Here is a 14,189-nt window from a genome sequence, read left to right on the forward strand (position 1 = left end):
CGCAGATCCCAGGTACCGGCACGCGCACCTGCCTGATTAAAACCCCATCAGCGGGAAGTGTCACCCCTGCAGAGGAGACAGCCCCCTAGCCCCCCTCCCCCCCCCAAAAAAAACCCCAATAATCAAAGCCGCATCTTAAATCCGCTCTCTCTCGGCCAAATGAGCGGCTCATTAAATTTTATCGACTGAGACATTGGTAATTGGTTTTCATTTTCAATTTCACGATAATAATTACTATCAGCGGTAGCGGCGGTTGTTGTGATATCCATGGTGGTTCTTAATTAATTGATTTATCTTGGGTCACTTCTCAACAATATCAATATTACTTCTGTCTAGCCAAGCCATTAAACATGATAAAACTCTGGAGCCGGGCAATTTAAACAAGCCCCAGTCTTAAGATGCGCACGTATCGCCATTTACCCACAATCACCCGCTGGACTTTTCATTTTCAATCACTCGCGAGGACGGCTCCCCCTTGCCCGCTTTTATCCATCCAATCCAGTCGCTTCACCCCCGACAGAGGAGAGAGGGTCCAGGCGTGAGCCCGCACTCACCCGGCGACTGTTTCCGGCCGCACGATTCGCGGATTCCGTTCACGCTTCTGAAGCGCCGCCGTCGGTGCCACGCGACGTCTTCCACGCGCGTGTTCACAGACACGTTCCCGCCAGATTCCGCCTCCCGGAGCCAGAGATTAAAAACACCGCGGAACGCGAGGTAAGAACGTTTCCCTGCGAGCCGCGGTCCTTTATCGGAACTAAAGCGACGGTAAAAGCAAAATGGGGGTGAGATCCACAGACCCACAGCGTGGGGGCTGCTCAAAATCCAAAGCCAGCATTGTTTATGTTCCCTGGCATACGCGTACAGAACTGAAGAAGCACATTAAATGCCCCTCTCTGCTTTTTTTTTTTTTTTCTTTTTTACCCAGAAGTCCACTGTCTAGCCCACCAATGCCACCCACACCTAAGGACGGCAACAAGTTCCATGTGAAAAGCTCTAATCCTGACAAGATGCCTCTGTTGATCTCAGACTGCTCATTCTTTGATTCAAAGTGCTGGTGGGGGGGTATACATAAATATATATTATTTTCATATATTTTTTAAATCTGAAAGAACATGAGGCCGAGACTCGAGGCGCATTTGAAGCAAGCGACTACAAAGACATGAGAGAGCAGAGAGCGGGGGGGTTGGGGGGGGGGGGGGGTGGGAAGGCTGCTTTCCCCCCTTGTTTTTCCATCATGCACTAGGGCACGACCGCTACTAGTGTGAAGGCTCGGCCCATCCTCAGAGCCCAGCCCAGCCGCTGGGGAGGGGGGGGGTGCTTTTCTCAGCTCCCATACAGAAGGCAGAAGGGACGGCCTGAGAGAGCAGCCATCAATATATGCCACTAATCAATATGGTGGGAAGTGATGGAACACAGGTGGAGTCCTGATGCCGTAGCAGCAACCACCCCCCCCCCCCCCCCCCCCCCCCCCCCCCAGAATGACTGCTCTTGCAGTTCCCTGCTTCGAGGGGAACCTGTCGCTCAGCAACGCTGCAAGCAAACCGCAAACGTCCACATTCGTTCGTTTTTTTTTTTGTTTGTTGTTTTGTCACTTTGTGTCTTACTTCTGATATATCGTTAATGTTAATTCACAATTTGCAAACGCGGTTGTTAATTGAGCCAGCCGGACTGATGGATTGATTGATTGATTTCCCGCCTGATTTTGCCGGTTGACTGATGGATCCGCTGACTGACGGGACTGCCTAATTTACAAGAAATTAATCTGTTTTCTGATTTGAGGGGGGAGATTTGACGCGGCTACGGCTGCTCGCGCGGACCCCAATCCCTCACGAAACGGCTCGGGCGCATCTCCAGATCGATCGGCGCCTCTTAAATAAATCAGCACCGACCGCCCCGGTCCCGCCTCTCCCCCTGATGGGAACAAACGCGGAACAAATCCGTCCCGCGCGTTCCTACGAAAGGGAACGTTTACACTTAAATTGGCAGCGAATGGATGAACCCGGCCCCGGTTTGGACAGCTGCACGAGGCAGGCAGATGATTGCATTAAAAAAAAAAACCCATCCGCTGGTTTGGGTGAAGGGTGCACGAAGGGTACACTACACCGGCTGGCTAAATGCAGACGGCTAAACTCTGCTCAAACACCTCCCCGAGGTCAGCACGCAGTCAGCCACGTTCAGAGCTGGAAGCTAATTTAAAAAGAGGTCGCCCCATCTTTATGAATTATTTGCTAATACTTAAATATTCCCGAAAAGTTTGGATTGGGATCAGGAGGAATAAACGGCAGAAGGCACCAGGCTAAACGCAGTGATCCGTCCATGGTCTACAGCCGTTTATCCCGGGCGAGGGACGCAGGGTCAAACCCAGCGACGTTGGGCTAAACTCAACATCGGCGCAGCTTCACGGCAGCCGGCAAAACTACAGGGGCCGGCCGGACGGCCACCGGCGGGCCGCCATCGGCAATGCCGCCGGCGCTGCTTAGCGCGTCGGCACAGCGGCGGTCCGCAAGCGGGCAAGCTGAGGCGAAGTCGAGATGAGGATCGAACTGCTCAACCCTTTGAAGTGTAGGTTTTTATCATTTAAATTCTAAGTCAGTGTTCCAGAACTCCCTCGCAGTTTTCAGTCACCAGTAGCGACTGTTACATCAGCATTAGAATCTTCTGGTTACGAACACTCTAATCGCACGTTTGCGATCTTGAACCTTGAAGGGTTACAAGAAGGCAAAAGGGTGCAGTGTAGTTAGTAAAAATGCAAGTAGACAAACAGCCGACGGCACTAACAGTGGTTCAACAGGTTCAATAGGTGCACTTGCTTGCCAGATATCTTTGGGGGGGGGGGGGGTAGTTCTGGGAATCCCACAGAGGGCGGAGGAGGAGGTGATAAGTGGCAGAACCCCAGAACAGACCAAGGTACGTCGGCTACATTATCCATTTTTATGGCTGCAATGAATTCTGCCCATGTGTCAGGAGTTACCAGCAGACCCACTCAGGGGATCCTACTGCCCACTGATTCAATGATTCAATTCACTGATCTTGCCTCATCACCCACACCTGCAGCCAGAGGCTCAATCTAGAACAATCCACAGCCATTTAGCCCCCCTCCCTCCCCCACCGTAAACACACACACACGCACAGCAGCCCACACACCGCTCCAGACATCAGAGATGTGCCATGCTCTAACTCATTAGAGGCAGAGCAGACAATATTTTAATTACATTACAACAAACATTAGGGATAATGAGTTTAATTTATTTATTTCTTTCTTTCTTTGTTTAGTTACTATGGAGCCATAATCGGAGCTGCTTCTGTCCTTCTCTGTTTGTCAGTTTTGCTCTGGTTTGTTTGGGAGTTTTCTGTGGTGATGGGTAATTAGAATGAATTATGATTTCAAGGCGCTGACCCCCTGTCCTCCTCAGGGCCAGGTAATTGCACGGAGATTCTGAGCGGTTGAAGAGCGCCCCCATCAGGATGCAGATAGCACTGCTATGTTTACATCCTTTGCTAAAATTAACCCATGCCAGTGCTACATCTTCAGGCTCAGTCAGGTTATAGATCAGGAGGTTTAACCGTTTGAACAGTAGTTTTAAATAAATTTAAAAATCAAGTGTTCTAGAACTGTTCTAGAACTCATTGCTTTCAATAACCAGCAGTGATTGTTACATCAGCATTAGAATGTTCAGTTAAGAACATTCTAAGCACATATTTGAAATCTTACACCTTAAAGGGTTAAGGGAATGGGAGTTCAGACAGGAACAGGAAAAGGGTTTTGTGCCGGAAAGACATTTTTCCACATGGGCAAACGAGGAGTTAAGGCTGTGAGTGAACACACGCGCCTGCACAAATCAGCAGCAATATTGTCTACGCACTGCTTGCACGGACCGGCGCCTGAATTCCAAATCCTCAATTAAAAATATTCATCGCTTTGAATATTTCCATTCTGGTGTTCAGAGAACACTTTTTTTTTTTTTTTCTTTCTCCTCCTCGTTTCTAGGAAAGCTTGAAAGAAAAAAAAAGACGCTAAGATCAGAGCGAAATTCAATTTGCTGGCAGGAGGAGGAGGACAGAGGAAGAGCGGCACAGCCTCTCCAGCCACCACAGGCCTGCGTGGCCCGGGGGGTAATTAAAATGTAATATACCACAGCAGGGAATTTATTAGGAAAACATACAGCGGGCCCATAAAATGTGATGAGCTCTGTGTTGCTCGGTTTCGCTCGGCTGCCTCGCTGCTATTGGCCGGCGCAGTTCATTAAGGGGGGGGGGGGGGGATTATGATTTGTCGTGGTATCGACAGCGCAAAGGCACGGGTGCGGGCGCACCTCGGGGCCAAGGCGTCAGTGGGAAGACCGATCGCAGCTGGGCCCCGCCCCGGGACCCCCTGCTCACGACAGCTCTGGTACCTGCTGGCTACGCGCCGCTCGCACGTCAGATCGACAGCCGCTCGCAAGAGACCCGCACAGGGCTTCACTTCCGCCGCTCGATTCGGCAGAAGCGCGCAAGTGGTCTCCTCTGAGGTTCGCGCTTCTACTTGCTTTCCCGCCTTTTTCATGGAACGGAGTGTAGCACAGTGGGTAAGGAATTGGGCTTGTAACCGAAAGGTCGCAGGTTCGATTCCCAGGTAGGACACTGCCGTTGTACCCTTGAGCAAGGTACTTAACCAAAATTGCTTCAGTATATATCCAGCTGTATAAATGAATACAATGTAAAAAGTTGTGTAAGTCGCTCTGGATAAGAGTGTCTGCTAAATACCTGTAATGTAATGTAATGTCATGTCATTTCTGCGCACGGATTGTGTGGGAGTTTCACCTCAACTGCAGCCTACGCAGGTCAACTGCAGCCTCCGCAGGTCAACTGCAGCCTCCGCAGGTCAACTGCAGCCTACGCAGGTCAACTGCAGCCTACGCAGGTCAACTGCAGCCTACGCAGGTCAACTGCAGCCTACGCAGGTCAACTGCAGTCGTCTGCACAGGTAAACCGCAGCCTCCGCAGGTCAACTGCAGCGTACGCAGGTCAACTGCAGCCTACGCAGGTCAACTGCAGCCTACGCAGGTCAACTGCAGCCTACGCAGGTCAACTGCAGCGTACGCAGATAAACTGCAGTCGTCTGCACAGGTAAACCGCAGCCTCCGCAGGTCAACTGCAGTCTGCCCAAAACAACCAGGATCTGCACTTGTGTGACAAGACAGGGCCGACCCTGACTGTGAGCAATCCCTGAGCATCGTTAAGGCCAACAGAGCCCTCCCAACACTGGGAGTTCAACACCGACACTGTCAGGATAGGGTGCGCAGTCAAGACACCACAACTTTTACACTACACCAGACGGACGAACGCTACACTTCACTAAAGTTAAACTTTTAATTATTCATTTGTTTTATTCGCTATTGCTATCTGGAATTCCAGAGCTCGGCTTTGCTTCAGGAGGGACTCTGCAACCAGCCTGCAGCGGTTCCCAGTCCTGACTTGTTTTTTTTTTTTTTTGGGGAAGGCCGAAGCTCTACCTGCCCACAAGCCTACAGGATCCGCCGCGCACTAAAGCCTCCCGTCTGTGGGGACCAATAAGCCGGTGGAGGAGGCGGTGTCCAAAAATCCCAAGTATCAGCCTCCGCAGGAAGCAAAGCACTCTGGGTAAGATATTAAGCTCAAGCCGACTCATCCACATGAGTAATTAGACTGAAGGTATGTGTGAAAACACTTCTTCAGCAGCGTGCCGGGAAGGCTGCACTCTTAGAAAAAGAAAGGGTTCTGAAAAAGTTCTTTGCCTTTCCTCCATAGGGGAACCCTTATTAGGGTTGTGTGGAGCCTACTATGGTAGGTGTGAGAAGGGAAAAGGCTCCCAGACTGAACTATTTATTTTTCGCCCTGAAGAAGAACCCTTGAACTAGACAGGGCTCCTCTGTGGAGACAGAGAGGAGCCTTTTTGAACCCTCTCCTCTGAGGGCATACGCTGACTTTTAACGGAAATTTAAGACGTCACATTATGCAATGTCTTTAGCCTCCTGCATTGGTTTGTGGACAGAAAACGAATTTCCGTTACCACACAGCGGCCGGGGAAGAAAAAAAAAAAAAAAAAACCAGTACAAATCACCTCCCGTCATCAGTAATGCTCCTTAATTACTAACCGAAACGGGCCCAGCTTAGAGAGGAGGTCATTTGTCCCTTTGTGGTTAGCGGGTGATCGATCGAGAAGGACTTCATCCCTCAAAGCTGGGGGGGATGGGGGGGGGGGGGGGGGGGGAGTGGAGAAGGGGGGGGGGGGCAGGTACAGAAAAGTTGCTTTCTCTCATTTGTTCTTTTTTAAGCTTAAAGACAGAACAAATGGAAAACACAGCCGAGATTAAAAAAGAAAAAAAAAAAAAAAATCTAAACTCGCCAACAGATTCATTGCACGGGTGTACGGGGGCCTCGCAAAAAAAAAAAAAAAAAACGTCCTGCTGGACTAGTTAAAATCCCACGGAGAAACAGCCGAACCGCGCGGCCTGCTTGTGGGCTTATTTGTGCAAGGAACGCCGCTGCGTGACAGGTGAAAAATGAGATTCTGCCACTCGAACATTAAAGTCCTAAAGTGAGCGGACCTGCTACAGGGACTGAACAAAAGCGTCATTTGTCAAGGGCTGTCATCGCCCGAATGCCTAATGCTCAGTGAAAATATACACAAAGGGTCCATTTCCTTACTAATGGACAGCGGTGCGCGGTGACAGAGTTAAGTGCACGGCGCATGAACGCGGCCGTCCGTGGCCACAGACAGACGGGTTGCCCTTGAACTCCCCTTGCGTCCCGCACTTAGGATCACTTGGATCGTTGACGAGACCTTTTTAAAAGATGGCAGGTCCGAATTTCCATTAAGTCAGTATGCACAGCCTCACATCCTTTCCGGGTTTCACATACAAGCTATAAGCTATTGGGTAATGCATACGCTCTGGCACGGTCCCCAGTGAAACCGTTTACATTTATTTCAGAAGACCGTATGTGCTGAATCAGTGTTTGTGCAACGGAGACGGTGTGTGTTTGTGTTTGTGCGGTAGCTTTAATTATTATCTTTTGAAGCGGCGAGGCTGATATTAATCAATATGTGTCTGGAATCTAATTTGGGAGGGCGCTCGGGAGACCTATTAGAAGGGGTGAGGCGGAGGCCAGCGGAAGGTTGAGAACCTGCGCTGTATGATAATACGCCGTCGATATGCTGTGGCCCCCTGATATCGTACGCCGTTGCTCAGGACTCCACGAGCCCTGCAGTTTCGCTGAAAGCATAAATAATGAATTGAGACACAAACCATACAAAGTTTTGCCCTTGTCAAAATTGCTCGTAATAAGGACGTTCTGTTTCGTTTTTTTTGTTTTTTTGCAGCCTTTCCAAGATTTGTTTTGCACAAGATAATTGTTTTATGAAATAAATTTTTTTCCCCTAAATCATAACTCCTTTATTTAATTATTTAGCTGCTTCCAATGTTGTTTAAGTAACAGAAAAAGTGCACATAATTTAAATTAGCCACATAATTTAGATAAAGGCTGTGGAAATACACAGAAAGGCAAAGGCATGAATGCATAATGGAGGGAATGCTATTCGTTCCAGGCCGATGCATTGCTCTTGTATGGTGATTAACTATTTATGAAACCTCATCTACAGAAATGAATAGAGAAAAGTAACTACCTGATTTAGACCGTGTGGTATGGACTGGGCTGTTATAAATTCTCTACCCATTGTTTCTGATCAAGGAAAAATGAAAAATTATCACAGGTGAGGGAATAACTGTCCCATTTTGTGGCAAGATATGTCACGGCATATCACTGAGGCTGAGTAACTGTAAATAAACCACCCTTACATCTCGCTATTGTCACTGATCAAACGTTAAATCTTATTTTATTCATGTATATCAACTCTATGGCTTGGGCAATATTGCTTCATTACTTTCCTGCCAATAAAGCTCTTTCAATTGAATTGAAAGGAAGGGGGGATGGATTTTTCCCTCAAGGAAGAAAACAGGGTGAGTGCTGGATTTCTGCTCAAGAAAAAACAACAACAATAATAATGAATAATTCATTGCATTTATATAGCACTTTTCTCACACTCAAAGTGCTTCACAGTGATGAGGGCGAAACACAACCAACGTATAGCACCTACCTGTGTGATGCATAGCAGCCATTTCGAACCATAACACTCGCCACACATCAACTGAGAAAACATTTATTTTTTGCCAATTAAATGAGGGTGTGATTAGGTGGTAGGTAGAGAGAACCATGTCGGGAATTTAGCCAGGACACGAAGGAACCCCCTACACCTTGCAATGAGTGTCATGGGGTCTTTTAATAACCACAGTCAGGGCCTCAGTTTAACCTCACATATAAAAGATGGTGTCTCCTGCAGCACAGTGTCCCCATCACTGTACTGGAGTTTTGGCGATTATTTGACCAGAGGGAAGATCACCCCCTACTGGCCCACCACCAACACTTCCAGCAGCAACTCAGCTTTCCCAGGAGTTCTCCCAACCAATTACTAACCAAGTCCAAGCTTCAGTCATTCAGTAGGAGCAGGGTGCAGGGTGGCATGGCTGCTAGCAAATGTTAGTTTTCCAGACATGTAGCCTTTCCAGACATGTAGGTGACAGTCCTGCATAGGGACCCCATTAAAACTAACATAAATTTCCACGGAAACTGAGCAACGGTGTCTGAATCACGAAATGAGAAACCATTTGCCTTACAGAGGCACGCAACTGCAAACCAAGCAAAGAAATCAATGAGAAAAGCAAGCAGCGGGCAGTCAATGTTTCGCCACGGCAGCGTTCCAAACCCAAATGAAGCTCGCGCGACTCCAGGTGCAGATAAATCGATGTTGACGAACAAGAGAAGAGACCGACTGTTTTGGGGGGGCAAACATGGCGCGCAAACACGCGAGTCCCATGCAGAAATATGCAAAGACATCCTGATCCGGTTGGGCCACAAAAAAAAAAACAGGGAAAATAAAGCTTGCGATGTCACCTCGTTTGTGTGTGCCAGAGTCTCCATCCCTTAAGCTAGATCATCATTAATTACAGCCACTTAAACACAGAGGGCATTATAAAATCACTCAATCACTCTGGGTGGCTCATCCAGTTATGGCATCGTTCTGGTGCATGGATGAGCCCTGTGGCCTTGGATCGAATCCAGCGGTGACTGTGCCCGACAGATTCACAGAGTGATGAGCAATTGGTGATTGCGTTGCTCAGGGATGGGAAGGTTCAGTCGTTTAGGCGGGCTGCATTTCATTGCTCTCTAGTGACCCCTGCTGGTCGATCAGGTGCCCGCAGACTGCTCGTCTAAAGCCGCGCACGATAGGTCCTCCTCTGACTCAGCTCTGTGCGAGCTCGGCTGTAGTCTGCGGCGTGAAAAGAAGCAGGCTGGAGACGGAACGTGTTTCTTGGGCAGGACCGCAGGTGTCTACACCCTCCTGAATCGGCAGTGGGGAGTGCTGCATGCAAGTGGCTCCAGGGTGAGATTGGACATGTCAAATTTTATTTATTTATTTATTTTTTTTAAGAAATCTCATATTAGCTTGGAGGGCAAGGGGGAAATTATTTAGGCAGTGGAACTGAGGGATTGCATAGGTGGCCAAGTCGAGAAAGCCAGCTTGGGAATTTTGCCAGGAAACTGGAGAAACCCTCAACACCCCACTTTTAAATAAATGGCATCTGTAGTGACCACAACCATGGCATCTTCAGGTAATACAACCATTCAGAACCTCAGTTTAACACGTAGTCAAAAATGTTCATTAGCTCATTGGTTAATTAAACAGGTTAAATGTAATTAGCTATAGTAATAGCAGCAGTACAAAGAGGTAGTACCACAGTAAAATGTCCAGTGTTAATTCAACTCCCCCACTGGAATGTGAGACAAAATGTTATCTGATAAGAGTTGAATTAACACTGTCAGAGCTGAATTAACACTGGGCATTTTACTGTGTATGATACTGGTCTACCGTTTATATCGTGACAACCACCCCGGTTATATCCGCTTTGCTCAGAAGTACACGTCCAGGTATTAGTCAGATCGGCACTTTCAGCTCGAGTGTAAATCCTACTGCGTAACGGTAAGAGCACTTTTCTTTTTTTGGCATGGCTGTTTAAGATGGTTCTTTTCAGTCCAGCACAGCTCTGTCACCCCAAATGCCTCATATCCTCCTGAGACCCAGCCTTTTTTTCCTTTTTTGACATAATAAGTTTCTCGGAGAACACAAACATGAGGCAGGGTAAATATCTTCAAAAAAAATATTATTCATTTTATTTTTATTGATCGTACCTTGTAGTATAGTTTTCAGCAGGGTAGAATATATCGTTCTTGAGAGTAAGACCAGAGACTGATGTCCCCTAGAGGGGACAAAAGTGAATTGCTGGGTCCTGTGAGGATATGAGTCATTCACATGAATGGACGCTGAATATTCCAGCCTAAGTGGGTTACCATGGAGAGCATGGCAACCATCTGAAGCACTACTGCATGAAAGCAAAAAAACAGATTTTACATTCTGTGTCTGGCGCAACTGTTTCACAGAATACAAAACAGCTCTATATTCAACTTGGGGCAGGTGTGTGGAGATTTCAAAAAGGGTGAGAATAATTTGCCTTCCTATCACATTTGGCAGTTTGCAGTTTCTATCAACACTTTGTCTCAGAAGATTATAATGGCACAGTCCAATGTAGAGCTGACCTCCCAATTCTCCCTGTTCTGATTGCATCCTGTGCGTGTTTACCTCAACATGCCACGACTCTGTATCTGGGAAAAAATAATAATAATTTGGGTAAAAAAGACATTTCGGCAAATAAAAAACAAACAAACAAAAAAAACAAAGAAACCAATAAAGGCAATGAATAAGCAATAAGACAGCAATCAAAAGTTACAACTATAAAAGCTACCATCCTTTCAAAAGAAACATTATCCCCCCGCCCCATGGTCATTCTAAACAGGAGGAAACTGGATGAGGTTGTTCGGAAAAGCACAAGATCTCAAAAGTGTGGAAGTCAATGCTAATTTTGAGCATCAATACAGTACGATCGATGAACACTGAAACTGACTAATTTCCCAATACAGATTTCCTATATTGCTGAGAGACTCAATACAAAGGACTGGACGTAGGACTGAAGTAGGCAGATGCTGGGAATAGTGAAGCTTTGGAGGGCTAGGATTGTAACCAGGAGGTCATTGGTCCAAATACATGGAAGGATAACACCGCCTCAAATTGATGCACAACAGTCACTTTTGATCAAACAGCCAATGAGCTCCTTAATATGTTTGGCTTTGACGTAATCAGATGACTCTGATATGAGTGTATTATCGCTCGCAATTGGTTTGTTAGGTTGTCACTGGCAATTCATTTGTAGTAAATTAAATCAATAACTCAACGGTCCTTGGAAAGTCGGTTTGGTGGAAAAGCTCTTTAGTCAATGTCTGTGCATCACAACACCCCCCGTGCTGAATCTCAATGAAGGACAGGTCTCGTTTTAAGCATGCGCATTGAACATTGCGTACAACATCAACGACAGCCATGCAATGCATTTGTACTGAATCATTTTCTGTTGTCAGAGGTCTTGGTCTTCTGTGGACCCCATTGCCTCGTGGCATTTGGGGGGGGGGGGGGGGGGGGTGGGTGTCCCTGCTGAGGTCACGGGGATCCCTGCTGAGGTCACTCCACTGACTTAGCCTATGCTTACCGTGTGAACCACACTTGATGTTCACGTCTATGGATAATTCATACTTGTATGAATTGTAGCATATTTGACCTGTGTTCAGTCGCTGGTCCAACAATGTTTGGTATGCAATGAATATACAGGACCTCAGAAAAGATAAAAACACAGGAGTTTCTGGGGTGGCTGGGCCCAGGGTAAGATCTCTTTTCATGAGGCCCAAAATCTCTGATGGCACCCTGCCAGGCAGATTTTTTTTTTCTTTTGTAACTGTTGTTGTTGATGATGCTGATCTTATTGCCAGCACTGCCTTGAGAGATTATCAGCCCAGTTTTGCAGGGGGGAAGGGGGACGATCAGCAACTAAGAGAAGCGCCTATCGAGATCAGAGCTCTGACGGATGCGTTTGAAGTGCATGAGCGGCGCCTGAAGACCTCGCGATTCATAAACAACCCTCAGACAATCTGACTGGCAAACGAGGCTTTGTTTCCCTCCTCCATCTCTCTCTCCATCCCTCACTCCACCCCATCGCACCATCCCTCCCTCCCTCCGCCATCTCTCCATCCCTCCCTCCGCCCCATCTCACCATCCCTCCCCTCCCTCCTCCATCTCTCCATCCCTCCCTCCCTCCCTCTCTCCCTCTCTCCCTCCCACCATCCCTCCTTCACGGAACTGAAATAAGTGAAATAGCTGAACACTTATTGGATTAATGTAGTCTTAGCCGCGTACGGCGGCTGTGAGTTTTAAATTATTTTATTTTATTTTATTATTTTTAAATATCCGTGCGGGAGATTAAATGAGGACGGAGGCGAGCGGCAGGAATTTTAAGCACGCCGCTCGTCTCCCGGAGCCCGTTACTCTGTCATTACAGAACAATGTCTGCCGGCCTTACGGCGACGCTCTGCGCGCTGAGGGACAATGCAGGACAATGCGGGACAATGCGCGCCTGACCCCCGGGGGGAAAGGCCCGTTCGCGGGGCGCTCAGCTCACTCCACTGCGCTAATGTAGCAAGCGTGCAATAACGGAATGGCCTCTCCAGTCCGTCAGAGCCGCCGCCATTCCGAAGCTATAATTCATCTCTTATTTTTACGCTTAAAAAAAGAGCTTGTTTTAAAAAAAAGAGCTCCTGGAAACAAAACTATCACGATGGCAGCTCAGGAAATGGACTTTCTCTCCATTTTCACTGGCAGTGGTTTTTCTGTTCAAATCCTTACCAGGAATAAAAGTAATATAGCTATACGTGAAAGGCTGCTGAGTTTGACAGCCTCACTCACACTTACCTGAGACCGCTAGTACAGATAATTCATATTAAGTACGGCGACCAAAATGACTTCCAGGTTTTATTTCTTTTGTTATGAATATACGTCATATCGATATTAATCAAAGTCTAAAGCTGATTGGTGCCTTGTAAACAGCATGTGACCATGTATGACCATGTGTGCATGTGTCCGTACGTGTGTGTGTGTTTGTGCATGAGAGTATGTGTGGAGTAGAGCATCTGTGTGTGTGTGTGTGTGTGTGTGTGTGTACGCACACGCATGTATGTGTGTATGAGTGCATGCATGTGTGTGCATGCGTGTGTGTGTATATGCGTGCACGCATGTGTGTGTGCATGTGTGTGTGTGTTTGTGCGCACACGTACGTATGTGTGTGCGTGCGTATGTGTGTGTATGAACGAGTGTGCATAATTCACTGTATTCCTGCACCAGTACACCGTGCTCAGTTAAGGGCGGGGCCCCTCACTCACCTTCCTCCCAGCCCGGAAGCCGGGTTCCCCTCTGCACGGCGTCCGGCCCCGCCTCCAGCGAGCTCTCCGCCGCCATCAGGCTCCAGCTGAATTTCGGGCTCCTGTCCGGGGGCCGGCGGCACGGCTCTCTGTTGCCATGGCATCTGAACTCTGGCGGGGGAAAAAAAAAAACAATGCGATCGGGGTCACGACAGGCGTCAGCACACACGCGCGCGCGTCAGCGCGAGCACCGCCAAAGAGCAGCTCCGCAATTACAGCGCGTCGGTAAACAAACGAAAGAGCGTAATCACGGACGATTACAGCCCGGAGATTAGCGTAAAAACACGCCGACGTTTGTATCAACAGGTTTTTTGGGGTTTTGTTTTTTTTTGTTTGCGCCGGAAAGGGATAAAATTATTACGGATAAAATAAAACGTTTTTGGCACGCCTCGCGTTTCGTTGGGGGGGGGGCTGTCAGTCGCCAAAGCTACAGCTGACGACGGATCTTACAGACGTTCTGCGTCTGTAAGATCGCAGATAAAGCCTCATCATGTCCTTCGACACCATGTAATGCGTTTTCTCAATTGTGAAGCGAAACCAAAGCATTATGTCTTAAATAGATATATACTTATAAGAATAATTTTGGTGCCTGTACTCGGTGGAGCACATACCTGTACATAGCTTTTACCTGTACAAACAGGTACATAGAGGGAATCACCAAATTAACATGTTGTTCCAGGTAATAAACTCCCAAGAGCAATTCCAGATGCTAGAACTGCGAAATTATACAGAGAGCATGTTCAGCTAACATTCCGACAGTA

General features: G+C 47.7%; 1 protein-coding gene across 3 annotated transcripts in view; it reads right to left on the minus strand.

Annotated features, from left to right (window-relative positions):
- alk (ALK receptor tyrosine kinase) overlaps positions 1–14,189 on the minus strand; it is a 346,553-nt gene that overhangs the window by 193,181 nt on the left and 139,183 nt on the right. For all 3 annotated transcript variants that reach the window (XM_064305136.1, XM_064305219.1, XM_064305304.1), the window contains one exon: positions 13,390–13,539. In XM_064305136.1, the coding sequence (XP_064161206.1) occupies positions 13,390–13,539 (150 nt within the window). The remainder of the gene's footprint in view (positions 1–13,389; positions 13,540–14,189) is intronic.

This window comes from Anguilla rostrata, chromosome 1 (genome assembly GCF_018555375.3).
Source record: "Anguilla rostrata isolate EN2019 chromosome 1, ASM1855537v3, whole genome shotgun sequence".
In the NCBI taxonomy this organism is placed as follows: Eukaryota; Metazoa; Chordata; class Actinopteri; order Anguilliformes; family Anguillidae; genus Anguilla; species Anguilla rostrata.